This window comes from Corvus cornix, chromosome 6, assembly GCF_000738735.6.
Source record: "Corvus cornix cornix isolate S_Up_H32 chromosome 6, ASM73873v5, whole genome shotgun sequence".
In the NCBI taxonomy this organism is placed as follows: domain Eukaryota; kingdom Metazoa; phylum Chordata; class Aves; order Passeriformes; family Corvidae; genus Corvus; species Corvus cornix.
The window spans coordinates 12,862,276-12,882,195 of NC_046336.1; the positions used below are offsets into that span (position 1 = coordinate 12,862,276).

The 19,920-nt window shown below is 42.4% G+C and overlaps 1 protein-coding gene across 2 annotated transcripts in view; it reads right to left on the bottom strand.

The window, feature by feature from the left end:
- The window catches only part of SUFU (SUFU negative regulator of hedgehog signaling), a 91,117-nt gene that overhangs the window by 48,667 nt on the left and 22,530 nt on the right, over positions 1-19,920 (bottom strand). For both annotated transcript variants that reach the window (XM_039553748.1, XM_039553749.1), the window contains exon 3: positions 16,142-16,278. In XM_039553748.1, coding sequence (XP_039409682.1) covers positions 16,142-16,278 — 137 coding nt within the window. The remainder of the gene's footprint in view (positions 1-16,141; positions 16,279-19,920) is intronic.

Consider the following 19,920-nt stretch of genomic DNA (forward strand, 5'->3'; position numbering starts at 1 on the left):
CTGAATTACATGACTTGTAGCCACAGAAACTAAGAAATTACTGAAACAAAGGACTAGATAACCACTTTCTATTGCCTTATGCTGCAAAGAGGGAGAGTATCCTCCCTTCCCACCTTTCACACTCATGTTTGCAAAACAGGACAGGGACGAGAACACCACAACTGGATAAGCCTCGTTTCCTTAGGTGACCACAGCAAAACCAAGAGACATCAGAAAAAGTTCCAGGACATGACCAGGGAATTGTCAAATCCATAGGACAGGTGGCAAAGCACAGAAATGTTCTAGCCACCAACAGGAGAAATGAAAAGCAAATATGTTAAAAAGTTAAATCCAAATTATTTTAGCCTATGGATAAATCAGCAAATCCTCAAGAGTAAACTAAGGCTCTGATACTGCACACAAGCTGACTGCTGCTGAATACTTCTGCCTCGTGGTAAACCTGAGGTGATTACATGTTCCCTCCACGACAGGATGAGCTAAGGTACCCAATCTGCCCCAGGATGAATTCATACCCTTCAGCAGTTACCATGGGAACATGGGATATGTTGTAAATACCTTGCTCAAGGTATCCTCTGGGACTCTTGCACCCTTCCTGCTTGGAAGGGGCACCAACTAACAAGCCTTAAACTTAACACAGCAAGGTGACTCATACTCACAATTTTGAAACTGGTTCTTTTCCTGCAAGTTTGTGTTTTAACAAAAAACACTGACTTTTCTTTCTTTCTGTTGGGGAATGCTGATTCCATGAAATCCAACTGCTTCATAGGGAGGTATTGATTTCATAAGAACTCAACAAGGAAATCATTAAAACATTTCAATTCAAACTTAGTATTTTAGTTCATAATTTATAATAGCAAATCTGAAGCCTCTCTCTAGCTTTACAAAAATGAAAAGTCTCTAAATCTGCCATAGACCAGCTCTTGTACTATTCTATTATGCAAAAGCAGCAGTTATACCAGACCACTCTGTTAAGCCACCCATATTTTGAAGTCTTTAAAACGTCATTATCAATTTTCTTTTACAGCTCACATAAAGCAGGTGAGGTTCCTTCATGCAGCAACAGTCATAATTCAGCTGCACAATCTCTCCTAACTTTACTATCCAACTGCTCTATAATAAGAACTGGGGAAATAACTCAGAGGGAACCATTCCACTGTAGACTAGTAAATTTTCTTTGTCTAACTTTGCTCATGTATTTTCTTGGAGTGCATTCTCCTTCCCTCCTTTAATTTGACTAAATACAGCTGATGCCTAAAGAAATAAAACCAAGTAATATTCTTGGCCTCAGGATGTTTTATAAACAGTATAATGCATGCAATCTACGCTCAAGTGGTGTTACCTAGCTCTAGAGAGAAACACAGATTACTTCCCACTGTATTTTCAATTTCTTTTTTAAACCTGCCAGCTTTCCATATATGGGATCCTGCTAGGAGTCTTTACTCCCTTAATTGCCACAGAGAATAAATTGAAGAGGACAGCAAACTTAGAGGAGTACTAGGAGCTGAGAGAGAGCTCCATCCTAAAGGCAGCCCCAGGCTGAAAGTGAGTCAGGGAACATCTCCAGTGATGGCTGCCCTGCACCCAGGCGAACACTCTTTGGGCATCTGGGAGTCGAATATCTTCTCTCGAATGTGCATTGGCAACTTAAGGAGGAAAACAAAGAGCTGATGCTGTTCCACCAGTAAGGAGACAGCAAGGCAACTTGAAGCCTTTCTCCTGTCCATGCACGGCTTGGCACACAGTCCCCAGCCTGTGTGCCTCCACGGCAGTTCAAACTGCACCACCCTGGTTCATCCAGAGGCCAGAAACTTGCCCCTTCTGACATGGTTATGCCATGTAATTCTTGAGATAAATTTTGAAATTAGAAGAACAGATTTGCAGCCTGACCATTCCTCTGTACCTCTTCTAAGACACCTCCTCCTTCTAAATGCCAGCTAAAATCAGCAACAGAGGGGTTAAACTGTGCTGAGTAATCAGCCAGATAAATCCACCTGGACAGTGTGTTACAGGTTAGAAGCTGATACTGCATAGAGTGGGGGAAGCCCTAAGTACACTAACTACTACATGTGCTTGGTTTTGGGAAACAGCCGCTCTAGACTCATATCCTTCAAGAGCATGTTTCTGTTCCTCCTGTTTCTGGGGAAAGCCAGGCCATCATTACATGGTCACTTTATTTGGGGGCATGTGCAAGATGATGTTGAAAGAAACAGTCCTGCTTGTCCCCTGCGAAAGCAGGGCTATCTGGATCACCTCCTCGGAGCAGTGATGTGGCTTAGCTGTGTTAGTACAATGCTTGGCAATTCTCTGCTACCTTGCTCTAAAAAAAAAAGAAAAATCCAACAAAAAACCTCCCAAACAAACAAACAAACAACATCAACAAAATCAGAAAATTTGCATCAGCGTGTGGCACTGGGGATGCTGCACACAAAGCAGATGACCATGTCCCTCACACGAGCCAGACTTACATTATCTGCATCACTCAGCAGTGTGAAAACTGGCTGCTCTAAGGGCAACAAACCTGCATTTTGTACTCGACTCAGAGATCTCAGCTAAACTGCAGGCATCGAGTCACAGATGTCAGCCTGCGTAACTCAGAGAAACTGTGTATTTGAGGGCAAAGAAGGATTTTAACTCCATGACTTATGGGTGCAGGAATGTTAAAAAGGCCCCCAGTGAGTTCCTGACCAGCATGACAGTGATGCAGCCAGACATTTAAATTGAATGCAGCTTATCCAATACTTACAGAAACAACATAATTTATTGCATTGCCATTACCCCATGCATGGTCTGTATAATTTATTATATAAATGCATTTTCTCCAACACATTTTTAATATTCAGTCTGGCTTTGTTAAAAAAAGTAATCTGGCAATCTGTCACAAGTAAGATTTGATGCTGTTTTTCAGTACCATTTTGCAGACCGAACAGCTAGAATTAATTGAGAGAAACTAAAGGCAAACACAGAGTCCAACGCTGAAATGTAATAGCTATATTTTTCACCAGACCTACTTAATATATTTCTAACTAGCTCAATAATAAATATAAGCATGCATGCAAAGATGTTAGCTATAAAAAATTGATACAAAAGCTAAAGATCAAAGTTGTGTCTAAATACCTCAAAGTAATACTGTTATTGTAACTCATTATATATATGCAAACTTTTTAAAAACAGGGTATAAAGAAAAAGACTTTATTCAGACTCATTTGCCAGACATGTTAAACTAAAATAATTAATGCTAAATTCAGTCTCAAGCTTAGTTTCCTAACATACAAAGAACTGCACACATGGATTGGTAAAGGGAAAAAACAATTGGAATGTAATCTGTGGGGCCCACTGGCAGTTAGTTTATAATTTTGTTTTCAAGTCAAGATGAATGTGTTTTAAGAATATACAAGGAATTAGCAGAATCCAAGCTGTGATATATTTGCATTGTGTTTTAAAAATGCTTTTCCTCTCTGTTTTTCTTTTTCAGTTCAGTTTTGCTGCCCCTTATCTCCTGCCTTGGAAACAGGAACTGCCCCAGCCCTCGCACTCCAAAGGGGTGCAAATTCACACAGTGCTGCTGCCTGCTGCAGACATGCGGCATAGAGAAGATCCCTTAGGAAGAATTAAATCCCAGAAATACAATTAAACAATAGCTCCACTGCAGGGATTCAAATTGGGCTTTTAAAAACAAGGGGCCTAGGCAAAAGGTTCTTTAAAAAAAATAGCAGGGAAAAAACCAGATTATCAATACTGTAAGGACTGCTTGACCTCTGAGGTTTAAAGACAGTTTCAGAAAGCAGAGAAGCATGATGCAGATGATCTTAAAAAAATTGCTCTGCTGGTTGAAAATACAAAATTGATTACTGCACAGCTCCAGGGTGTTAAGTCTGGAAAATAAACAAGCCTCTCAAAAGAGCCCAATCAATTTATGCACATACATATAAACTTATTTTATGACTTAATTCTTTGGACTGAAAGCCCAAATGAAGAGCCTCCCACACCTTCCCAGGGTACATCACCTTGTAGGACAAGGTGATTCCTCACTTGTCCATGTCGTGCTTAGAGCTGTCACTACTATTGGCAGTGGGATGATGGAAAATGTCTCACTGTACTGCAGCTTCCACGGATGGAGTTGCAAATACTGCTTTTCTTATCACAAAGTAGATCCCAGGCATGCAGATGCCTTCTGCAACATTGCAGAGTGCAGTATTTTAGGAAAAAAGAAAAAAAAAGTTTAAATGCTACTGTACCATAACCAATTCGGTTTTGAGCCTCCTCTACCCCTTCTTGTTTTCCAAGACATTTCTTTCCATCCCTTACAGATCTGCATATCTGGCGTTCTCATTCTCCCTGCCCAATGCTATGTGTGTATACAATTTCAACGACTGCAAACTCTGGGAATTTCTCACGCAGGCTCCCAGCAAGTGACTCTGGTGCCCAGGGCACACTCCCACCCTCTGTGAGTGGTGGGCCCCCTGTCCTCTCCCTGACTCTGTAGAGCCTGCTCCACCAGCCACCTCCTCCCGCACTTCCTCTCCTCCCCACAACTTCATTCAGCTCCTCCACTCTGCTCCCCTCAGCCTTCTGCAGCCCTTGCAATCAGCAGAAGCAGGAGCTGGCACATTCATCGTGCTTGGCATCCCCTTTGTATAAGCACTGCCCAGGGCAGGTTGCATCTCCCACCTTGCTTTTGCAACAGCACAGTTCTCACCCATCTACAGATTTATCTGCATTGCTCCCTCCTCCAGAAAGGGAAAGCTGGAGGAAGGCATGGCAGCATGAAAGGACTTAGCTGGTGTTGTTGAGTATGGCAGAAAAAGAAAATGAACACAGCTGTGAGTTGCTCCTTCTCAGTCCCACAGAAGTTTGCTGCTCCCAGCTCTTGCTCCTCTACACCCCATCACTCACACCCATTGCCCTTGGGGTGCTGCAGGGTTGGGCTGCTTTCACCTCCTCCAATATTCCTTTTACTTTCTCCATCCTCCCATCCCAGCAACCATAAGGAAGCAGGAGTGATGCACTTGCCAAATTCTGAGCTCCAGGCCAGGCAAGAGACCCTTCCACCCCTGCCCAGTTGCACTGCCACCAGCTTTCTGCATCCTTCACCTGACGGAGATGCATTTTGCAGCTCCCCTTTAAAGGGTGGTAGTTATGTCTTCAACAGTTTCAAAAAGTGAATAGCCTCAGGATGGGGTGGAGGCCCAGGAGCCAGAAAGGGTATTATAAAGCAGGATCTCCTGTCAGATAACGACTCAACTCAAAACGGGTATTTCATGACAGCTTATTTACAGATCATGCGGCCCCACATGACCAATCTGAAGAGATACTTGCCTGTCATTTTAAAACCTTATTCCGTGTTCCAGCACAGGAAAGCTGGAATGTTTTACAGTTACCTGAATGTTTTCCAGCCAGGTGCAACTAGAACAAAGACCAGTACCCACAGCACTTGGCAACCTTTAAGTGTCCTCAGTGAGGGAAGAGAACTGCAGCAGGTGAGAAAAACTTTTTTCCTTGTTGTTGGACCTCCTACATACTTGCACATGTGCGGGCCACTGAGAAGGGCAGATGCTTAGATGGACCCGTGAGCACCATAAGCCTGTACAGTCACTTGTGATCTTTCCCTAGATATGCATCTATAAGACGTTTCTGTTGAAGAGCATTCAAGGAAATTGAAGGGGAAGCAAAGGCAGTATCTTCCTCTGAAGAATCCAAAGAACGTGCAAACAGCTTCTTTCAATGGCTTTCACAGCACAGACATCTGATAGAGAGACTGTTAGACTGCACTAAGGTATCTCTTTTAGCAAAAATTATTCAAGAAATGGCAAGAAAGGGGAGACGGTCTGTGAGAAAACATCCACAAAGTTATCACATCATAACCCCTTCAGAAAAGGGTTCTAATTATCCAGGCATTAGTTCTGGGGCTAGTAATGGACAAGAGGGCAGAGGTCTTCAAGAGAGCACTGTGTCATTTTTCTGATTACTTTCCCTTAAATTTTCAGGAATTTAAAACTTGCACAGGCCAAACTTCTGTTTTACTTTGGCAAAGCGGGAGGCCAAAGGGCAGGAAACAGAAGAACTCTGCATTCACACGCAATTGCATAAAATAGTTACGCATTGAGCTCTAGCAACCCATTACAGTACTGCAGGAGAAACACATTTATTCCCAGAGCTGTATTTATGGTTCAAATGCAAAATGGACAGCCTGTTTACAGAGCATCTTTTGAAACACCACCCCAAGTGTTCTGAGAAGACACCTTTAAGCCCCTAATTTTAAACCAAAAAGCATGAGAGTCCACTTCCCTCAGGTTCTGGGCTGCCTGCAGCCTCTGAATATACTCTTCCAGTTTCTCTTTCCCACCAAGAACAAAACACTTCCCCTGCTGTGCCCATTTGCTGCCTCCTGGCCGAGCAGGCTGCTGCAAAGGATCTTTGCCTCTGTGGCTGTCAGAAGACGGTCTGTAATGAGCTCCGCACACTGCCACTCTCGCAGGCAGAGTGGGTTAGTCAGAAAGCACAGTTTGAGCAGCACTTGCTGCACAGATCTTCAATAGAAGTGTAAGAAGGTGGATATGTAACAGTGAACCCAACTTCCAGCTCTGCAGTTCATCTGCAGTTACTCTTCTCTGCGGTTTCATCTAACATGGGCTTGGCAGCTGTCAAGGGAAAATACAGTCCTTTTCAGAAGGCTGCTCAGCCCAAACTCTCCTCTGTGCATCCCAAACAATTGCACACAGGCAGTGAGAGAGGATGCTCTTGCAACTGCAGAACAATTCCTCTGTGTTGTCGCTTTCAGCTCCTCCATAGGAGGAGGCAATACTGTTCTCTGCAGAAGCTTTTAACTGCTAAATCGGCTGCTTCCGTTTCCCAGGAAAGGCTGGGTGGGACAAAGACCTCATATATGAGAGGCCAAAGGACCTCACACCAGCAAGAGGGGGAGTTTTCTGCCTTCCCTGCGCTGTTTCCTTTGTCCTGCATTCCTCCTTCAGTACAGGGGACAGAGCCTTTGTCCAAGGCCGGGCTGACCATGTGCAGCTTCTCCCCTGCTTCCTTATTCCAGGGTTAAGAGATATTCTTCCTCACAGAGCTTGCTGGTCTCCAACATGGGGGCTCCTCATCACTCTCCTGCAGTGGGGAGGCTCTGGGCAGGATGGAGAAAAGGCTTCCTGCAGAGAGCTTGGCTCCCCTCCACTTCAGGCAGAAAACATCGGCCAGATCAGTCCTGATCTTGAACTGCAGCCACTCTGGATAAACACCTGCTAAGGGCCAGCATCCAGGCGTCCCTGGGCGTGGGGCCTGCTCGCTGTCCCTCTGCCACTTAGGCTGCTGCAGCAGCCCTGCACAGAGATGCATCACACAGCTTCCTCCAGGTCTCTGTGCCAGCTTCTTCCCTCCCTCTCCTAGTAGCAGCCCATGTGCAATATGAAGGCTAAAACAACTTGTGCATTTCTAAGTATAACGATGTATCAAAGTTACAAGTCTTGGTGCTGTGTCCATCCCTGACCCTTTCGGAGCAGCATCAGGGCACATGGACTGATGTAAAACAGAGAGAAGACAAATTTCCCACCCCCTTTTCTTTTTCCCTTTTTCTTTTTTTAAAAAAACCAACTGAATGAACTGTACTGAACAGCTGAAAAACAACAAGCCAAGTTCAGTTCCCAGGCAGGAACAGGACATCAGTTGACAGAATTAAAAGGGACAGCATCAGTTGAAATCTCGCCAACTCAAACTGGGCCTAAACCTACTTTATCTAAATTGCAGTAGCAGCTACAAACAAGCCTTCTCTTTCAGGCAGCACTGAGATCCCTCACTTACTGCCTGGAAATACTATGTAATCAGTAAAGCAGTCTAGGGGAAGACAGCTTTCCTTCTATTTCAACAAAGTCTTTTATAAGCAACAAAGGCTTTCTGTGCCTCTGCTCCTGGCACAAAGTCTCTCCATGCCTTAGTGTGAACCTATCCTTTGCGGCTGGAGAAGGTCAGAGACCTGTTTCCAGCCAAGAATTAGAAGTTGGAAAGACAACAGTGGCTTCCACAGCAAGGCACAGGAAGTAACCAGCCTGACCCATGAGTACAGACAAACTGCAGGAGAGGAAAAAAGCCCAAACTGCAGAAGATTAGGGAGGTAGAGAAGAAAAGGCTTTAATCTATATTATACAAGTAGCTTAGTCACAACATACAAGATAGACTTTTCATCCTCCAAGTAAAATGAGAGTACAGGTGTCCTTGGAAACTCCTGGGTTACCAGTCATGCTTTCCTACTGCTACACTTCTGACTGGGAGGAGCCTCATGCCCAGCCCTGCTTCACAGCACCAGTGCTAATAAAGCAAAAGGCAATGTCTCTCAGCAGTGGTGCTGGTCCCTTCTTCTCATGTTCCTGAGAAATTATCCTGCACTTTTCAAACCTGGCCAGAGGGCTGCAAAGGCTTTTCTATACTGCAGCTGAATTAAATGTGTGGGGAAGAGATTCTCTAGAGTTGCCCAAGGTCCCAGCAAGTCACAAACAAGGGCCAGAAAGATGCTACTCACTAAAAGCATGACAACCAGCAAAAATAATGGCCAGCTTATCCCATCAGTGGCTGATGAAGTGACAGTGCTCCAAGGCAAAGAGCAGGCCTGAGTGTGGCACTGGGGTGCCTCCAGTATTGCAAAGGGGCAATTCCACCCTTCCTGTTGTGAACAGGAAGAGAAGTGAAGTCAATATAACCAGACAAAATCTAAGGCCATGCAACTCCGCTTGTGCTGTCAAGAGGAACAGGCACACCACCCACGTGGTGACATTCACAGCTGTGTCCCTGCTCTATGCCCTCTGCCAGTTTACCACCCACACCTGAAACCACTCTGATCAAGAGAGGACTCACAGAGAGGAAGGACAGGCCACCAGCTGCGTGCTAGTTCACAGCCTGGGAAGCCTCAGCCATGGCCAAGGCCACTGCAAAGCTGCTGTCTAAGGACTGGCAAGCCTGTGCCTCAGCACCCACCCACAAAACAGAGCTGGAGGTATCCCTGCCTCACAAGTGAGGATAAAAGCATCAGACTCTGGAGGTCCCAAAAATTACAGCCATACAAACTGACAAATAATATTAAGCTTTGCAAGCCTGCAGAGGGGACCTGCAATAATTTAACCAAGGGAACCCAGATCTACAACAGGGAGTGAAAAGGGCCAGGTCTATCTCCAACCAACAGCTGCAATGCCTTTCAAAACAATTTACAAGAGTTACATCTGGCAATTCCGTCACCAACAACTTCAGCATTGCCATCCAGCTCCAGAGGAAGCCAGCTACAGGTTAGAGACCAAAGCACGAGCTTGACAGCTGCCTGTCGTGACCAGCTCTTCAGCCAACCACTCTGCACACCAGCAACCAGTTTGTTTTATCAGCCAGCACATCATTTGGTACCAGTCACAGCCCATACGTCCCAGCTAGAAGCTAGGGGATGTGACAAGGCTATCTTAGGAGATTGGGGGGAGGGATGGGAAGTACTGGGGAGGTAAGCTCACAGGCAGCAGTATGGGGAGAAGGGGATTTATTACAGCAGTGCAGGACACAGTGCACAAAAACGCAAAGGACCAGGCTCGATCTGAGCTGCTGCTCACAGAACAGCTTGTTTTATGAGAAACATCTAAGAGGAATTAGGCTAAAATCCAACCAATTTCTCATGGACTGCTGAATAACTATCAGATGATGAGAGCTTTTGGCCATTACAAACTTGGGTTAAGTTGGAACCGGTGACTTAATGTTTCCATACCACTTTGCAGAATAAAGGCACGCAGCCCCTGCACACTTGGTGGAGTCCTGTTCACCTACAGCAATTTACTGTGCTACAATTTCAGCATTCACGCAGCAGAGTTCATTGCATAACAGGTTCTGTTGAATTGAAACTGATGTTGATTTACACTTCTTTGTAGAGCTAAAAAACACAGTTAATCTCCACACAATTTTAATCTACAATCCTGGAATACTAGAGAGGAGCCAGGGCCAGCTCTACACTGGAAATGGGTCAATATTACAAACAGATGATAGAAAAAAAAAAAAAAATATTTTACAGAGCCATAGCAACCAGAAGAGACTAATAAATCGGCCTAGGGTTGGAAAAGAAAAGATAAGGGTACAGTCAGGGAAAAATGTATATGAATTACTGGCAGATTTTATTTGGCTTTAGTCATCCTCCTGGGAAGAAATAAAGAGCTTTACAAACAAGCCAGAGAAGCTTCATTTGTATTCAAGGAATCAAGCAGTTTGTTTTAGGTTTAGAGTTTGGTTGCTTGTTTTGTTTTTTTCCTTTTTACACACAGAAATTGGCCTGTGTCAAGAATGTTTGAAAACATGTTGGCAAGCAAAGAGTCACTGAGGCTACTACACCGAAGCTTTCTGGACCCCAGGAGATGTGAAGATGAGGCCTGGTGGTTATGGTGGGACAGCAGGTGCCAAGGTATCTCCTGGCTAATGGCTGCAGGTTTGTGACCCCCATCAGACCCCCTAATCCCACTGAGCCCCACTTCCAGTGTAAAAGTTATAGTGCCCGTCAAACACAAAGAACCTCCATGACTCAGATGAAACTAACTTGATTCAGGTGAAAAGTGCTGAATAAGAAGAGTGCATCTACACCTTTTACAACTTCCATAATAACCCTTGTTTAAACAAAGGGTGAAACTACAGCATAGAGAGATGGCATAATGGCCCCAAACTGATGTACTGGGACATCATGCACATGGCAGGAATTGTGTGTGTGTCCTTCCTTAAACTAGAGACAAGCTGTCATAAAATAACTTCTACCTGAAGAAAGTATGACATGTTAGAAATTACAAAGGAAGGCTACATGTACCTCATTTTGGGCTTGCTTTTCAGCCTGGCTGCCAAAGGCTTGCGCAGCTGTACTGCCTTGGGCAATTCCATGCAGCAGAACCATCCTCCTTTCCAGGGGAGACTTTGGGAAACTGGGCCATGGACTTGAATCATGCCAGAGGACAGAAGCTCACAGATACTAAGTTCCTACAGGTTTCACAGAAATAACAGATGTATTTTCTATCTTATCCTCTGAAAAGGGGATTCCTCACCATGACAGTGCAGAGGTGCTTGTGGGGAAAAAAACACAAACCAAACCAGCTATAGTTAGTTTAGCCATTGTTTTGACATGTTGTTATCAACATGTATAACTTGTCATGTACCTACTGGAATTGGTTCTGTCCAATCCACTTTTCAGAAGTAGTAAGTCTTCTAAGGAATAATTCATGTAAGTTGCTTCTGAAGTACTCAGCTGAAATCTACATTATATTGCCACTGAAAAATTGCACCTTGCATCCTTACTTTCTTTGCCTGCACATTTTGTTACTACTGTTTTGCAGTACCCAAGATGCAAACAGCTTCCTACTACTGACTAGTCAAAGGTCAAATATTAAAATTCAACTTTGCAATTAGTTGAGACATCAAACTCACAGTTAAATATCTTTCAGTGCACTAGTCATCAGGAGACTGTGAGAAAAGATTAATTACATATTTATGGAATCAAAAAAAATTACATTTAGAAGACCTGAAAAGAACAGTCATTCAAGACATATTTATAATATAAATGAGACTAAGAAGGCTCCTACTCTGCCCTTCCCTAAAGGAAGGATCAACTCTGCCTGACAAATATCCATGAAGAACAGTTTGACTTGTTCTCAAAGATATGCAGCAATAGGGAATCTGCCACTATCCAAATGCATTACTGCACTTGCCATTCGGAAGTTTTTCTAATGACAAACCCTAAGCCTATTTTACAGAAATTTTAGTAGTTAAATTACAGAACTTTTAGTCTCTCCTATCCCCAGTAGGCTCATGAAAAATGTATTTATTACTTTATTCGTTACAGCAACCTTTTGCATATTTGAAGACTGTTCTCACATCTTCCATCTTCTCCTCCCTAGACTAAACAAATGTAACTCTTTTGATCGTTCCTTCACAGGTCATATTTTCTGGACCTTTGGATCATTCTTACCACTCTCCTCCAGTCTCCCTCCAACTGGGATGCATCTGACTTGAAGCTTTTTGCCCAAAATTAAATACAATGCTCTCCCTCTCCCTTGCAGTGTAGGACCCAATCATATGCAATACACAGAACACTTCTATTTATGCATCAGAATAATTTCACTTCCATCTCTCAGTGTGAAGAGCATGTTGGTTTAGGTATAGCTCATTGGTAATAGTAACTCCAAATAGTTTTCTTCTTCTTTCAGAACTGCTGCTTTCCCCCAGCTGATTGCACTGGATTATTCCTGTGTCAGGACAGGACCTTGTACCTGTTGTGCTTCCCTGCCCTTACTGCACACCAGTACTTCCCAGCTCTACCCATCTTTTGGTGGTTGATGACTACACACTGACAGTCACTCAGAGTTTAAATATCCAACCAGTATTGCAGCCCTCTTCTTTACCTTTTACCAAGATCTCATTTCCTCAGCTCATTCACACACTTGTTGGGACAATGTAAAAAGTCTAGTAGTTTCAAGGTAACCAACATTCACTGCTTCCTATGGTACCTGTTAGTTAGTTTCTTCCAATTTATTGTTGATAAATCCATGCTGGAACATCCATTACGCCGTGGATGCCTTCTAGATGGTTTGTTTCTCTTAGCAGTTTCTTAAGACCTGAAATCTGATTGACCAATTAGAAACTTTTTTTTTCCTGTTGTGGGAGTTTGTTTTGATTTTGATACAGGTTTTTTAATGGGATGTGAAGAACAGCATTTGCCAGTTTTCCAGTCTTCTGTGATGCCACCTGTCTCCCCTAAACCAGCAGGGGCTCAGCCTGCTCATGCTGATATGTTCTAGGGTAAATGTGATCAAGCTCAGCCAACCTGCAAACTTCTAATTCATGGACATCCTCTTAATACTTCTGGCTCATTCCTCACTACAACTGGTGCATTGTGGAGAATAACCATGACATATGCCACATCATTATCTTTGGGCTCTATGCATGATGAGTTTTCATGACAATTTCTCAAAACCTGTACCTGACACCTGCAGCTGCTTTCTTTCAAGCTAAAAACCATGGAAGCAGCAAGAGCTCATACACACATGTACCTGTTTCCATGCTACATCAATATATTGCCTTCATGACACAGATGAGACAGACCCTTGAAAACAACCTAAATTTACCTTAGACAGAAAAAAAATGCAGATTTTAATTCAGGAAAACACAAACCATAGTCTCTCTGTAGTGATCAAAGGTTGTAATACTGCAGTACATGAAGAGTTAACAATTGTAGTAAGCTCTGGAAAAGCTTTCTGTAGGAAGAGCATTTCTTCCTTTTCATTTGAATTGAAGTATAAATTTGTTCTACCATGAGATATTTGCAGTAGACCCATGAACCATGACAAGCTAAGGTCATGGAATTGTGCAAAGTTTCATTTTCAAGGTTTGAAGGTTTGGGGTTTTTTTAAAACTAACAGAGTTGGAATTTGTGGTCATGGTCAAACAGTGATAAAATTAAGAACAGACAAAGCCACAAATAAAACTTTTTGAGACTTGAAAGCTTGGTTTTGTTGAAGGAGGGTAAGTACTGCCCTTTAATCAAAAGCACCAAGCGCTTGTTACAGTGAACAGAGAAGCCAAGGCTGAAAGAGGTCTGAAATTCAATGCAGAAGATTGCTTTTCTAAAGCACTGCCACAGTGCAGGAGAGTGAGAGAAACAAAGGAATGCAACATTCATTTGCCTAGAAGTGTTTGTTAGAAAAATACATCACTTGCAATGAGACATGCTTTGAAACTGCAATACACAGGAATAATATTTAGGACAGCAGTAGCTGCTAGGTGAATATTCAACTCACTCGTCACCCCCTGAAAATGCTCAGGCTCAGCAGCAGTATAACTACACTTTACTCTCCCCCAGCTTCAGCTGGACTCAGCAGAGCACCTCTATGATAACTAAAAGTTGGCTTTTATCAAGAGATAAGAATTTAGCTCTTAGTACAGCTTTCAGAGTAAGCAATCTTCTGACATGTGAAAGTGCTTGGAGCCTATCCAAAAAGTTTCTGCCGGTTTTAATCTTTTTCTTGCTTCTTGTTCAGGGTGGATTCCTAAGCTTTACTTAAGTTGATTCAGTTCATCAAATGTTTTTAAGGCTTCTTTGGAGTATTAAAGAGACACGACAGATTTTTTTTTTTTTTTTACAAGTGAAGAAGACAACAATGAGGTACATACACCAGAGTTAAACAACACTTATCAGTGTTCCATTTGACAAATGCTCTAAGCACTACAGTCAGGAAGAACTTGAGCAAAAAGAAACCTTTCATCGTGTAAAACAATGCTGTCATGCCACAGCCTGCCTCATGCCTAATGGGCTTCAGAGGAACCAACCCTTCAAATACTTCAGTTTTAAAGTTTCAACATCTGAACAGAGTAGTCCTGTAAAAAAAACAAGAAAAAAAAGACAACGGCAGAAGCTCACTTGGCTCTGCAGTGAGAATGTCAAACTGGGGGAAAAAACTCTACGAGGTAGAAAAGAAAGTAACACTGCTGAGGACTGGGTGCCTGATTACCCAGGAGTGACACAAGGAAGAACACGGGAACTGCTCTGGACACTGCCATCCTGAGAGAGGACAGCTCAAGGGAGTAAAACAAAACAAAGCAGGACACGTTAGATGTAGCAGAAGTACTGGGGACTCTGCAGAGCAATGTAGTGAGAGATCTTTGACTAGATTAGAAAATTACTGCATCTAGCTGTGGTCAACTGGCATTGCTCTGAAAGATCAAGAAGAAACATGATAAAGTAGGCCCCATTACAAGTCTTACTTCTAAATGCATAATCTTGTCAGGATTAACATGATGTCTATTATTAACCAGACAATTTTAGCCTGAGAAAATTCTTTTCTAAAAGAGATGTGATAATCAAATTTGTACTAAAATAAAACTAGAACTTGTTCACTTGTTGCAACAGCATACAGATTCCTTTTATACAAGGCAAGGAATGGTTGGTAAGAGTCAGTTACAGCACGCAGCTGCTTGCTGAAGGGCATGAAGCAGTATGGAAAAAAACACCCCAAATCCAACCCTTCTGTAATATTTTAAGGGGCCTTCGCAGGTCTCTCGTCCAGCCTCCCTATTTGAAGTGGAGCCATCACCAATGCTAGATCAGAGCCAACTTAGCTTTGTTGAGCTAAGTCCTGAACCTTTCCAGGAATGGAGTTCCAGCACCTCTCTTATAAACCATTCCCTGTCCTTTGCCACTCTCCTTGTGAGCAAGTTTTCCTTGAAGCTTTTCCAGGGCCTCCCATTACTGCAGTTCAGAGCTGTAGCCCTTTGATGTACTATCTAGGGCTTGACCCCACAATCTTGTAACTACCCTCCCTACAGCTGTAGGCTCCAATTAAATCCCCCTGCACATTCTCTTCCCAGGCTAAACTGGCCCTGCTCCCTCCATCTCTTCTCATGGCTCACATGCCCTAGAACCCTGACCACCTTGAACACTCTCCAGCTTTTCAGTATCTCTTAAAGGCCCAAAATAGGACACAGTATTTTCAGCAAGGCCTTCCCAGTGCCATGCCAAAGAGGTAATAACTTTCCTCTATCTGCTGCTCATGCTTTTCCTAAGGTAACCCAGCATGTGGTTTGCCCATTGTATGACGATTGTGGTGTTAGCTCACACCCAATTTCATAGTCAAAGAAAGAAGTGAATTTATGATTCATACACTGTTATTTTTCATAAGGCAAATTGAAAACTAAACACCCAGAGGCTAGAATCCACGACCATGAGTTTGAGCAGTGCCTTTAAAGAGTCATGGTGAATATAAAGTAAAAACCAGAATGGATAAGCAGAAGATAATACTGGAGGGTGGTTCATGCCAGATGGGTATGCATAGGTACAACCACTCTTTTCATTCCATAAATCATTCTTTGGCTTTGAGGTCAAAAACATGGTCCTGCATTATTGCAGGAACCAAACCAGGGAAGTCTCTGCCCTGACTGCCAGCTTAGTCACCAAGCAGTTTGCCCTTAAGTACCCTACCAAATCCCATTTCACTCTGCAGACCTCCTCTCACCCATGAAAAGACAGTGACCACACAAAGACAATTCCCAAGACTTGACTGGGTGCTTACGAGACAAGTGTCACACCCTGTAACAGATGTGGTTCTGCAGAACTTGAGCAGGAAAAAGTGAGGTTGTGTATTTAACCCTATGGTACCTGACTGGAAGACGTATCTGGCCAAGCCTTGCATCAGCTCTGCTGGCCAGGTGGGCGGTGCCGACTCCCCCGTCTCTCTCTTCAGTCGGAATGTCAGCTCAAACCCAAAACCACTCGGTCCATCTGTTCCTGTAAACCTGGAGAGAATGAAAAATAATTAGTCACAACACACTTCTTGTAACCAGGGCAGGATTTAAGATCAGGACCATGGAAAAAGGATGAGCATTCTCCTCATAGAACAGATATATTTGAGAAATTCCCTTTCAGTCTACTCTGGCTCTAATGGCAGAATATGGTGAGATTGGCTGATGTAATACAATTTCAAAGATAACTATCATAGTAGTGTTTTCAATCACAACAATTCAGCCTTGGAACCATGACTTTCCTGGGACTCATGGGATTTTCAACAACTTGAATTTGTCTTTAAAGCATCACTGTAAGTTTTACACTCACAGCTAAATGGGAACACCAAAGAAAAGACATAACAGAAAATAATATTATTCCACCTTTATGAATTCAAATTTCTATGCACTGAGAAGTGGGATACAACTGAAGTACTGAGTAGCTTGCAAATTTGAAAGCAAGTTAGGGTCATCCATGTGATTTCTACCACTGTCATTGCATCCCTTGCTCATGACTGCTCCTCAAAGGCAGAGGAAAAAAGGAAGGATTTATGCTGAACATAAAAACACCTTAAAGAAGCTTTCATAAGCCCATATCATTCTCCAGGTTCAAATCTCTGACACCTGCAGCCATTGGCAAATTTTCTGGGGAAACTTCATGAATGTCTTGGATGCTGGTACCTTGCTGGTGCATATGAAAGATACAATGCATAAAGGCTTAATAACACTGTACTACTAAAATCAGTCAAACAGAGCAGTCTGGAAACTAATCAGAGCACTTTCTATTTGAAAAACCCAAAGAGGTAACAACAGTAATTACAATGCAGCAGTCCACAAGGATCCCAGCTTTACAATAAAACAACCATCTGGGATGGAGCGTGTGCAGGAAGGGATCTTGAAATGAGTATTTTTTACCTGCACGTGGCCCCAGGTACAAAAACTGAAAGCTGAAACGCAGCATTAAGTTTCTGTACTAACAAATCTGAATATTCCACACAGTTTGCTTTATGCTGAACCCTGCAGTTTTGAGTGAAAGTTTCTTTTTTAAAATGCTAAGGAAAAAGAAATTGAAAAAATATCTGTGACTGAAAACAATAAAGTATTAGAAGTCATTCTGACGTCTGCAATAGAGGAGTAAACAATATAACAAATATTAGTATAACAACATACAAGCATGTCCATCTTTATTTCTCTCCACATTATCCTCAACAAAGAATTTGAGAATTAAATACTATGAAAACAATTTCCCTGCGAACAGGCCAGAAAACACATTTCAAACGCTCAACTGGTACATATAAAACCTCTTTTGGGAGAGAAGTATACACTTTTAAGCAACAAGTCAAATCATTACATCTGGCTCTCAGACAAAGCAAGAGCTTAGTGAATAACCAGCCAGCCAGGGATGGAATCTGGATGTGCAGTGAATCCTGTGTTCTGTAACCATACATGCAGACCTACTTAACTGACTGATACAGGACAGTGACAGCCTCACAAATGCAAAGTTGTACCTTGAACATCCAGCCCCCCTATAGTGTTCTATTAGTTTCACATATCAGTTAGTAAAGGAAAAAACAGAAATATTTCTTAAAGGGAGAAACAAAAACACTTCAAAGTGGATAGTTTTCAAGGACTGATTCCAGGAAAAAGCATAAACCAGAAACTGAAACACATTATGAATGGGTCAGTTTTATGAAAGATCAAAGTTAACAAAAAGCCTTCAAGCTGATCTTTCACAGTTAAGTATTTTGGAAAGTAAGATGGCTCCCTATTGAATTTCCTCCTTTCAAGGCACGTTCTGAAACAACACAACTTCTAATATGCAATGAGATAGAGTTCAGTGGGCTTTTTTTTTAACCTCTTGGATCTCTGCTTCCCAAAAATAACTGTTTAAAGAGGACCACATGTGCTTTACATTGATCCATATGAAAATTACTGGGTAACAGAAGTGTTTAGGTGAGTGTCCATCAAATCTAAAGCAACATTTATATTTAGGAGAACATTGCTGGTCAGCAACATACCAGTAGTCACAAAGCAATAAAGCTAGCAGGCAACGCTACTTAAATTAATTTGTTCGTATGGTAGTGAGACTCTGAAACAGAACTACTGAAGAGAATAAAAGGTAAGGAAACAAGCATTAAGTTACTTCCCTTCTAAGATTTAAAAAATCTCTCCGAAAATTCAAGATGTATCTTCCAAAGAACACTCAGAAAATGCAGCAGCAATACAATGCTTATATTCTCAAATTAACAGTTAAATCTTAGAAGAATTTTGTTTGCATGTAAGAAATTTGTATTTAAAGATTAGACTTAAAATAGTTTTGAATAGTTGATGGTGACAAGTTGCTGAAAATACAGTTAGAGGGAAAATTTAAAAACATGCCATTCACCTGCACTGTGCAGCTGTTCCGAGGTAATGGTCTATAAAGTAAAAGTCTTTGATCTGTTTAATTTTAGGTTGGTAATCTGGTTTTGAGGAAATTGTGACACATGTGGCTTTAAAAACTTGTGATTACTTTGCAAATACTTCACGCTTAATTTAGACAGGTCTTTAATAGAAAGAAATATTAATATTCAAAATGTAATTAGCATAGTAATTTTGTTAGTATTTTTGCCAAAGGTTTTGCTTTTATTCTTAAAAAAAGTCTTGTATTTGAAGGTAAGTTCAATGTAGTTTCAACAGCTGCCATGAAATTTCTCCCACTGAACAATGGACCACAATCCAGGATCAGAGCTCCTGGACGAGGTTTGGGGGATGTACCTGAGAATGGAGGCAGACATGAGCTTCAGGAGCTACACAGACCTATAACCTTCCTATATGCTTCTGACCCTTGGTCTAAGGAAAATCACAGAGAAGTATCCAGTAGCCAAGTTACGCAGCTTGGCTTCTCTTATAGATATCCATCTTACTACAATTGCTTACACTGGCCCCAACTTCAATATTTGTGATGTTAATTAAGGATGCATTAGTCTGCTGGTGGAGAGGCAAGTAGCATGGGAAACGATTTTTCCCAGTTAGAAACCCAAGATCTCCAGATACATGTGCCAATGGAAGACAGAGCAAATGGCTGATCATCTCTCACAAGGATAAAGAGACTCCTTTCCTGTATTCTATGTGGAAACACTGGGTTCTCATGGTAGTCTCCTCCTTTCAGACTATGTCTCCACTGCTTAAGGATTATCTTAAGAGGACGACAAGAAGCTGGACAAAAAGCCCACCACACCTTGCAGGCTTGCAGATGTTCAAACCTGTGTTTCTTCCTGTAAGTTCCAAATTTCCCCCAAACTTCCGGAAGACTTCTAGAAAATCAGCCGCCTTCATCCAGCCACAATCAATGAACTAACTAAAAAACCCAAACAATACTTCCGGAAGAGAAAGACTGGACAAGCCTCATTTCCACAAAAAAAACTGGGTGGAAGGGTAAGAATAACCCACAGATGGAAGAAATCTTGCTAAAGCACATGGAAGCCATGACCTCTTCCACAGACCTCCCCACGTTCTCTACTACCTGTACCTGCACCAACCTGCTCCCTTTCCAGTGAGCAGCAAAGCATTCCCAGCAGGTCAGCCTGACACAACTCCTGTGCCAGCTGCAGAGGTAATGCACTTTGATTACAGACTCTGATCTACAAATGCTGGGACTATTTGGGGCTGGTTTCT